The sequence below is a fragment of the Diceros bicornis genome, chromosome 34 (genome assembly GCF_020826845.1).
Source record: "Diceros bicornis minor isolate mBicDic1 chromosome 34, mDicBic1.mat.cur, whole genome shotgun sequence".
Lineage (NCBI taxonomy): Eukaryota > Metazoa > Chordata > Mammalia > Perissodactyla > Rhinocerotidae > Diceros > Diceros bicornis.
The window spans coordinates 28,427,894-28,438,312 of NC_080773.1; the positions used below are offsets into that span (position 1 = coordinate 28,427,894).

General features: G+C 37.3%; 1 protein-coding gene across 1 annotated transcript; it reads right to left on the reverse strand.

The window, feature by feature from the left end:
- Nucleotides 1-7,282: 7,282 nt before the first annotated feature.
- Nucleotides 7,283-8,257, reverse strand: LOC131397301 (vomeronasal type-1 receptor 4-like). Its single transcript, XM_058530097.1, has one exon. The coding sequence runs from the start codon at nt 8,255-8,257 to the stop codon at nt 7,283-7,285; it is 975 nt and encodes a 324-aa protein (XP_058386080.1).
- Nucleotides 8,258-10,419: the final 2,162 nt, after the last annotated feature.

The following is a 10,419-nucleotide window of genomic DNA, read 5'->3' on the forward strand; positions in this document are numbered from 1 at the left end:
AAGGTAGAGTTGTTAGGAAAATCTATATTAGCTAAATAACTCTTGAGTATTTGAGAAAAGTAAGTAGGCCTTTCTGTATAGCCTGGGCATAACTGGGCATAACTGCCCAGGTATACTGGTGACCTTCCCATGTAAAGGCAAAGAGATATTGACTGTCTTTTTCTACTGGCATGCTAAAGAACGTGCTGCATACATTGATTACTGAAAAATAGAAGCTGTTATTTGGAATGGCTGAGAGCAGAGTGTGTGGATTTGGGACCGCAGGATGTCATGGAATCACAATCTTATTTATAGCTCTCAGATCTTTAGCAAATCTCCAGCCTTTTCCATTTGACTTTCTTACTGGTAAGATATATATATATTACAAGGACTGGTACAAGGAATTATAAGTCCCTTCTCAAGAAATTCCTGAATAATAGGTCTTATTCCATTTAATGCCTCCGGTTTAAGTGGATATTGCCAAGAGGCTTAGAGTTGTCAACAGTCACTTCAATAGGAGTAGCCAATTTAATCTTTCTAACATCTGAAGAACATGATGACCACAGTTCTTTAGGCACTTGCAATAACAGGTCATCAATTTTTTCTTGGTATATTTGAGTCGCTGATTTTATAACCATTTCAGTAATTAAATTTTGGTCAGCATCCAAATTTTCTAAATCTAGAAGCATTCCACCCTTTTGCAAAAAGGCAATATGAGCATTGTATGCTTCTAGGAGGTCTTACCCAATCAAATGAATTGGAGCACATTTTACCAGGAGAAACTCATGTTTCTCTATGATGGTTCCTAATTGAAAGGTTATTGGCTCCAATTTAAAGACTTGCATTGTTAAATCAGAAACCCATACCATATGAGTTGATTGTTTCCTCTGAGGGAGCAGGCAATGAACAAGGGTAGAGTTAAGAACAGATAATGTATCCTCAGTATCCACAAGGGCCTTTGAAGTTTCCCCTCTGATAGTTATTTCAATTTCCCCTAGGGTATTAGTAAGGAGGAGGGGAAATGCCCTCCTATTACTTTTTAACTTTGCCATGTTCTAAACCCCATTTAAGCTTTTGGCAATGCATTTGAAATGATCAGCCTTTTTGCAGTAGAAACAAATGCGGTCATTTAGCTTCTGGTTAGGTTTTGAAAAAGATACCTTAATTGGGTCACTAAGCTGTTGCAGTCGTGCACTCATAACCTTAGTGGCTCTTTCGTTTTCTTTCTTTTGTAAAGTTTTAGAAATTTTATCTGCAATAGTAACAAGTGCACTAGTGTGTAATGAGGCCCAAACCAATTCACATCTTTTGATTAGCCTTGCTAATTCCTCATCTAATCCTTCCAGAAAGATGGAATTTAAAATTGGATCATGTTGATGATGGAGAAAACTCCCAGGAGCCATGGTGGAGTATTAGTTGAAGGTTTTTTCAAATCTTTCAAAATAAGAAAAAATAGTTTCTCTGGGCCTCTGTTTACATTGATGGTCCTTGGTCAAACCTATTTTCTTAGGAAAAATCTTGGAAATGACTTGGTACAAGTTAAGAGCAATTTCCCTGCACTTATGAACATCAGCAAACTCATGTTTATGAAAATCTTCCATGGGTGCTTTCCAATTTGCCTCCTTTAGCCAATCCTTAGCTTTGCTTTCAGATACTAGCAAATGCACAAGCTGATATAAATCTGAGTATCCTGGTTCATATGTTTTAACAGGTAGGTCAAATTCCTGAGAAAACCTTAAAAGATCTTGTAAAGGGTCTAGGATGTCCTTAGTTAAATTCTTAAGTTCAATTATAGTCCAGGGAGTAGACACAAGTGCAGGCTCACCTCTCCAATAGGTGTCTCTTTAAAGGGAACTGCAATGACATTAGGACTTTCAGTATTTGTTTCCTGAGATTCACTTTCAGTATTAGTTCCCTGGGATTTACTTATTGTTTCACCCAGGAGTAGATGAGGAGGAGGCAAAGTAGACAAGTCAAGGCACAGAAGTTCAGACAGGAGAGAAAGTAAAGTTGCCAAAGAAAGAGGTTGGGGAAGAGGTGCCAAAGGAAAAGAAAGAGGTGGAGGGGGAGGTGGTGAGCTCTGAGGTGCTGAAAGTGGTGGCAGAGGCAGTGGAGGAGGCACAGGAGGCAGGACAGCCTATGACTTTTTCTCTTTCTCTAATTTAGCTGTAGTCTCTACCAATTTTTGGTTAGTTTCCTGTAAAGATGTCATTTTGTTATTACCGTGCTTTGAAGCTTCTAAATACCAATTATAATATGGTTCCCAATCTATTCGTTTGATTTTGTAACCAACTTTTTCCAATTGTGTGAGCAACTATTTTTGATAGATTGAGTGTTCCCCATTTGGGTCGTTTAAGACTCGAGTCATCTTTAGTCAAACCTTCCCATTTTGTTAAATACTTGAAAATATTGGCTCCATACGTATTGTGCATGAAGCCAGCCAGAGTTCCAGTGGGTGTCTGTCTGTCTGGGTGCTGGCCAGCTTTAGAAGCATGATTTCCTATTTTCTTTTAGTTTCATTTTATTCTAAAGTCTGAACAATTTCTAAGGACAGTGTAGTGGGTCAGAAGTGTGCTGCTTGTGAGTGCCACTTCCTAAAAGGCCATGAAAACTCTCTTAACATGTCTGGGTTTCTCCCACCGGTAATCTAAAAATACCATGGGGGCTCAGAGTGCTAGATGACCAATCCTTATGTGTGCTTCTCCAGATGACTCTTTAATTATTTAAAGTGAACGATCATAATGGAAGCCCTATGAGACCACTGCACATCACGAGGATCAGCCTTAGACACTTCCATTAGGTTCTCAGTCACCTGAGAACGCCTTATGGCTGAAAGGAACTGGTGTCCCTTCTCTTCAGAGCTGAACAAGTTCATTCATTCATTTTACTATCAGACAGTTTGTTCAGACTTTATAAGCACAACTCCTTTCCAATTAAAGCCAAATTAAATGGACAGCCAAAACCCACCAGTTCACTCCAAAGTTCCCTCCAGGCCCCCTTACCTAGGAAATATCCCCCTAGCTTACTTTTGCCTAGGATATGTATTAGTATTCCTTTAAGACACCTAGTCTTAAGATCTGAAACAGCTCAAATAAATATCAGGACTGTCAAGTTAAGGAAGGAGGTCCAGATGTCAGGAGAACTCACTGAGGCCCCGGAAGAGTGCACTGAAGCCAGAGGAGCTCAATGGGCCTGTGCTGATACCAAGTGCCGGTTCAAGGTAATTCCAGGTGGCCTCAGATGTCAGGGTTTCTCTGACATCCTGCTAACTACACCGAGAAACGTCAATGCAGATAATCAATAACCAATCTATAAATAAGAGAGATATTTAGTGAGCTAACATGAGGACTAGCACAGATGTGTTCTCTTCCCCAGGGAAGAAAGCACTCTGGAGAAATGTGGTTTACAGCACAGCTATATACTGTTTCAGAAAAAAGAACATATATCAAGCATGAGAGGAATACAGTTTTTTTTTCAAAGTCACAAGGAGCTGTTTTGTTGCAGTTTAGCACATACACAGCAGGTCAACCTGACCTTGGTTATCTGGAAAGAAAAGCTTATCCTCAAAGAAGTAGTGATATCAATGTCAGAGAAAAAGAGCCATCCATCCCTGTCTTTCAACAGTGCATTCTTTACTTTGGGAAAATGTTTGAAGTGGACATACAATGCATTTTCAGTGGGCATATGTCAGGCTGCTCTAGGAAAAACAAGTTTTAGGCTGAATCAGATTTAAACCAGAATGGCTTTCCCATATACCTCAACATGTAAAAACTTCTTATTGTTCATATTATTATCATTAAAAAAATCTAAAAAGAGAATTGAAATTATACAATCTCTGGCCATAATGGAATTAAGCTAGAAGTCAGTAGCGAAAAGATATCTGGAAATTCTCCTAAATAATTTGAAATTGGAAAACACACTTCTAAATACACGAGTCAAAGAAATCTCAAGGGAAATTGGATGCTATCTTGAACTGATTTAATAAAAATATGGCGTCAAAATTTGTGAGATGCAGCTAAAGCCGTGCTTAAAGGGAAATAGCATTAAATATTTCTATGAGTTTGTGTTCTGTATCTTTATTAACTCCCTTATGAATTTTAGTAGCTTTTATTTTTAAATTCCATCAAGTTTTCTATGTAGATGATATTGTCATTTGTGAATGAAGAGAGTTTACTTCTCTTCAAAACTAGATGCCTTTTATTTCTTTTTCTTCCCTGATTGCACTGACTAGAACCACTAGAACAATGTTGAATAGAAGTGGAGAGGAATCCTTGTCTTGATCCTAATATTAGAGGAAGGACATTCAATATTTCATCATTAAGTATAATATTAGCTGTAGGTTTTTTGTAGATCTTCTTTATCAGGTTGAGGAAGTTCGCTTCTATTACTAGTTTGCTGAGTTCCCTTCTATTACTACATTGTTGTGAGTTTTTTCAGAAATGGATGTTGGATTTTGTCAAAAGCTTTTTCTTCATCTATTGAGATGGTCATGGGACTTTTCATTTTCGTTTCTTAATGTGATCAATTACATGGATCAATTTTTGAATGTTATACCAGTTTTGCATTCCTAGGATAAACTGCTTTTCATCAATGATGCATTATCTTTTAAAATATATGGTGGCATTTTGTTTGCTCACATTTGGTTAATGAGAGATGCTAATCTGTAGACTTCTTTACTTGTAATGATTATTGTGTCAGAGTAAAGCTAGATTCATAGAATGAGTTGGGAAATATCCCATTCTTTTCAAATTTTGTGAGAGTTTAGTAGAATTGGCCTGAGTCTCAATACTCCTCTCCCCACCTGGTCACTCAATGACATCTACACCTATTGGTTCAGCCAGGGGTGTTCCTACAGACCAGCCCAACATGATCTGAGCCCTCAGGGTTTAGCTTTCCTGCCTGGACCACCCACACATACCAAGTAAATCTTTCTCTGACCACCGTGGGCCAAGGCCAGTACTTAGGTTTCAAAGGGTGATGCAAGAGAAAAAGCGAGCCCAGTCCACAACTAACCTCACTTGGACATCATGGAGAAACATGACCAGAGTCCAGTTAAGAGTAACTGGGGAATCATAATTTATGTGTGGGACCCCAGAATGTATTTCAACAGGATCCCTAGGTGGTTTGTATGCACATCCAAGTTTTAGAAGGAACGCTTAACAAAGTGGTTCTCAGCCCTGATTTCCTGTTATGATCACCTGGGTAGTGTTAATAACTACTATCACCTGTGTCCCTCCTCCAGTGATTTTTGTCAGTTGATCTTTGGCAGAGCTCAGAATCCACGTTGGTTTAATAAAGTGGCCCAAGTAATTCTACTGGGAGGCCAGGGTTAAGCACTATGAGGCTCCCAAGGAGGTAGATTTCTGAGCACCAAGTCCAGGCTCTAGTTCATGGAGGTAATGGGGCCTTGATCTGCATGGGCTCTTTTGTTGTTGTTATTTTCATTTTGTTTTTACAATCATGTAATAACGTTATACATATTGCTTTGCAACTTGTTCATTTTACTTGATAATAAATCATGTAATCTTTTCACACCAAATATCACATAATAGCCATAACGCATAGTCATCCATTCTCCTCTGATGGGCATTCAGATTCTCAGTTTTCCACTACTATAAACAATAAACAACTTTATACATGTGCCTTTATAAAGAGAGGTGCTTTGAATTCAATATAATAGAACCCTAAAGTGGGATTGCTGAGTTAAAGGGTGTATATATATATATATTTAAAAATTGAAGTAAAACACCTATATCATAAAATTGACCTTTTTAACCACTTTAAGTGTACAATGCAGTGGCATTTATTAGATTCATAACATTGTGCAACCATCACCGTTATTTAGGTCCACGACATTTTGATCACCACGAAAGGTGATCCTATACCCATTAACTGTTCATTCCCATTCCCACCTTACCTAACTGTGGGAACTACTAGTATGCTTTCTGTTTCTATGAATTTGACTCTTCTATATATTTCCTATAAATGAAGTCATATAGTATGTGGCCTTTTGTTTCTGGCTTCTTTCATTTAGCATATTGTTTCCAAGATTTATTTATGTTGTAATATGTATCAGTATTTCATTCCTTTTTATGGCTGAACAATATTCCATTGTATGTTGATACCACATTTTATTTATCCATTCATCAGTTGATGGACATCTGAGTTGTCTCCACCTTTTGGCTGTTATGAATAGTGCTGCTATGAACAATCTTGTACACTTTTTTTTGAACATCTGTTTTCAATTCTATTTTTTTACTGAGGTACAATTGACATATAACATTATATTAGTTTCAGATGTACAGCATAATGATTCAACATTTGTATATATTGCAGAATGATCACAATAAGTCTAGTTAACATCCATCACCATAGAAAGTTAATTTTTTTTCTTGCGATGAGAACTATTAAGATCTAGTCTCTTATCAATTTTCAAATATGCAATACAATATTATTAACTATAGTCACTGTGCTGTACATTACATCCCTATGACTTATTTATTTTATAACTGGAAGTTTGTATCTTTTCACCCCTTTCACCACTTCATTTCTTTTGAGTATATATCTAAGAGTGGAATTGCTGGGTCACACGGTAATTCTATGTTTAACTTACAGAATAACTGCCAAATTATTTTCCACAGTGGATGCACCATTTTACATCCCCACCAGTAATGTATGAGGGTACCAACTGCTCCATATTCTCATGAACATGTGTTATTTTAAGTTTTTTAAAAAATTATACCTATTGTAGTGAGAGTAAAGTGGTATCTCATTGTGGTTTCTTAGTGTCTTTTTTTTATTGTGGTAAAATATACATAACATAAAATTTACCATTTTAACTGTTTTTAAGTGTATAGTTTATTGGCATAAAGTACATTCACATTATTGTGCAACCCTCGTTACCATCCATTATTGTGCAACCATCATCACCATCCATTTCCAGAACTTTTTCATCATCTCAAACTAAAACTCTGTACCCATTAAACAATAACTCTCATTTTCCCCGCCCCCAGTCCCTGACAACCACTATTTTCCTTTGTCTCTATGAATTTGACTTCTCTAGGTACTTCATATAAGTGGAATCATACAATATATAGTATAACCTTCTTTATTCACTTCCTTTATGCCCATGCATTCAGCCATCTGAAGAAATCCTAATACCCATTAGAGTCTACCTCAGAAATACATGTGGCTTCTCCTTAAGATTCTGTATTGACTGTGATGAATGAATAAACACTGAACATTGTGAAAAACATACAATATACATATTTTTGATAAGATTAGGGGATTTTGCATTCTTTATTCACACAAAGCAGAGCCTGGATACAGTGGAGTCACGGCTCATAAGCAGAAAGGGGCTGACAGTTGGAAAACATGCAGAAATTATGGCAGCGGTGTTCACCAACCACCAACTGGGATTATAAAAAAGAGCAATACAAATGTGGAAGATAGAAGAGACCGAATAAAAAGATACAAAGGTGCTTACCAGGACAAGGATGCTCTGGGTGGCTCTGGACTCATGGGAGGATCTGGGGAAAACATTAGTGCTGTGAATGTGTTGGACACGCTGCTTGTGCCTGTACAGAGTGAAAACCATAGAGCCACTGGCCCAGATTATGATTACAGAAAATGAAACCTCAGGGAATACTATTAATGCTACATACAGTGAATCTGTGATTGTCTCATTACTGGAAAGGGAACAGTAAGCAAAATCCCTTTTCTTTCTGATGTTTTTGCTACTCCATTTCCCAGACACATATGACACATTCATAGGAAAAATAAAATTTACCATCATATACATGATCCAGCAGAGGGAAATGGAGAAATTAATGTACTTTGGAACTTTTATTTTAAGTGTCTTCCAACTAGAGTTCATGGGGCTGATCATGATGGTCTGGAAGACACTCAAGAGACACGTGGTGCTAATGGATACACCCCTGCCCACTCTCTGAACATACAAAAGAAATTTGCATCCCAAATCATTGAAGAAATGTTTCAGCCCAAAAGCTGCCATTGTCTGAGGGACTCCTGTAGATAGGATGACCAAGGAGTTGGATATAGTCAGGTGCTGGAGAATCAAAGTTGTGGACCTCAACCTGCGTTCAATGTGGTAATGAAAGAGATAATGGTAAAGAAGAGAGAAATTGCTCAGGATTCCAACTACAGTCTGTGATAAGAAAATCATTCCAATGGCCAAATCCCGGGAGACTATTCTTTCATTCAGCACATTTTCCTTTATATTATGGCAACAATCATTCCTGTGAACAAAAAGCCTCATTGAAGATTTTTGACATCGAGAGTAACTTTGATTGTTTGCTCCTGTGGGATTGCCAAAGACTTTAAGAAGCAGGAGGAAATGGAGAGAATTACGAGAATTACCAATATATTTCATGGAAAAGTCAGCACCAAAGATGAGATGGTGTTAGCCTGGAGGAAGCAATGACAAGTGAAAGCAAATGGAAAGAATGCTTAATACAACATTTTCAGAAAACTGAAATTTGTTACTCATGTGTGAAAAAAGACACAACTTCAGTCTCTACCTACGCTATAGAATAAATCACTTCTGAATAGGTTACTGATCCAAATATTAAAGATAAATTATGAACGTTTTTGAAAAACAAATGATATTTCTGTGGCCTTACAATAAAAAAATATTTCATAATGAGCACAAAATATATTAACTACATAAGTGAAGTGACAAATTAGATTATATTAAAGTAATGACCTAGTTCTCATTAAAAGAGACCCCTCATGCGCGCGCGCGCACACACACACACACACACACACACACACACACACGACATTTCCAGCACAAAGAACTCTTATAGACCACACAAAAGAGTAAAAAATGGACAGAGTTCCAAAAGAAACGTCAAAAAGAAGTTATTCAATTAATAATAGTTATGTGAAAATGTTCACTATTTTTAGTAATCAGGGTAACTCAAATATAAAACCACTACCTGGTACCGTTATGCAGAAACCAGAAAGCTAACATGAAAATGACAGGAAATATCAAGTTTTGGCAAAGATGTGGATAAACTAGGAATCTCATATATTGCTAGTGGGTGTTAAAATTGGTACAAACATTTTGGAAAAGCCTTTGATAGTGTCTACGTGTGGTGAACAGATATAAAAGCACATCCAAAATTCCATTCCAAAGAATGTCCCCAACAGAAATTTGTACATGTATCACCAAAAGACAAGATACAGAATTTATATAGCAGCACTACTCATAATAGCTCTAAACTAAAAAACCACTCACATGCCCATTATAGTAGAATGATTCAATTGTTTGATATTCATACAATGGAATCCTATACAACAACGTGTATTAGTCAGAGATCTCCAGAGAAACAGAACCAATAGGTGTATATGTATATGTGTGTGTATGTGGAGACAGAGAAAGAAAAGAAATAGATTTATGATAAATAACTGGATTATGGAGGCTGAGAAGTCCCAAGATCTGCAGTCAGGAAGCTGGAGAGCCAGGAGAGCCAATGTTATAAGTTCTAGTCTGAGTCTGAAGGCCAGAAAACAAAGAGAATTGAGAGTGTAAATTCCGGCCTGAGGGCAAGAGAAGACCTATGTCCCAACTCAAACAGTCAGGCCAGAGAAGTTTTCTCTTACCCTTTTGTTCTAGTCAGGTCTTCAATGAATTGGACAAGGGTCACTCATGTTGGGGAGGGCCATCTGTTTTACTCAGTTTACTGATTCAAATGTTAATCTCATCCAAAACCACCTTCACAGACACATGAGAATAATGCTCATAATGTTTGACCAAATGTCCAGGATTCCATGGCCCAGACAAATTGATACAAAAAATTATCCATCACACAATGCTGATGAATGCCAACAATAATATGCAGCAATACAGATATGTTCATAAAAATCATGTGCAATTCTAAAAAGCTGAATGTGAAAAAGGTCATGTTGTATGATCCCATTTATATAAAGTACAAAACAGGTAAAAGAGATCTTATCTCTTAAATGTTAGAATAGATGTAAACTTATGACCCAATAATTCCACTTCTACAAATATACCCACCAGCACTCTACCCTTGCAATAGTGACTTAGAGGGAGATGCAAGGAGGCTTTGATGGGCTGACAGTAGTCTGTTTCTTGATCTAGGTGTTCTGTACAAAGTTTTGTTCTGTTTGTGAAATTCCACTGAGCTGTACACTTACACCCTGTGTATATGCCTTTAATTAAAAAAAAAATACTGTCAGCAAAAAAAATGTTGGATGAAGGAGCTCAGGGAAGGGTTGGTATATGAATATGTTGGACCTGCTGCTTGTGTCTGTACAGGATGAAGCTTATGAAGCCACAGGCCCAGTTCACAAGCCCAAACATGAAACACCGGAGAAAAATAACAATGCTGCATATGATGAGTCTGTAACTTTGTCATGAAGTTTGGCAGAACAGCATCCTAAACATTTTGT

Bases quoted from the DNA above. Each gene is read 5' to 3' on its own strand.
- LOC131397301 (XM_058530097.1), bottom strand. From the start codon at position 8,257: ATGAGGCTTTTTGTTCACAGGAATGATTGTTGCCATAATATAAAGGAA.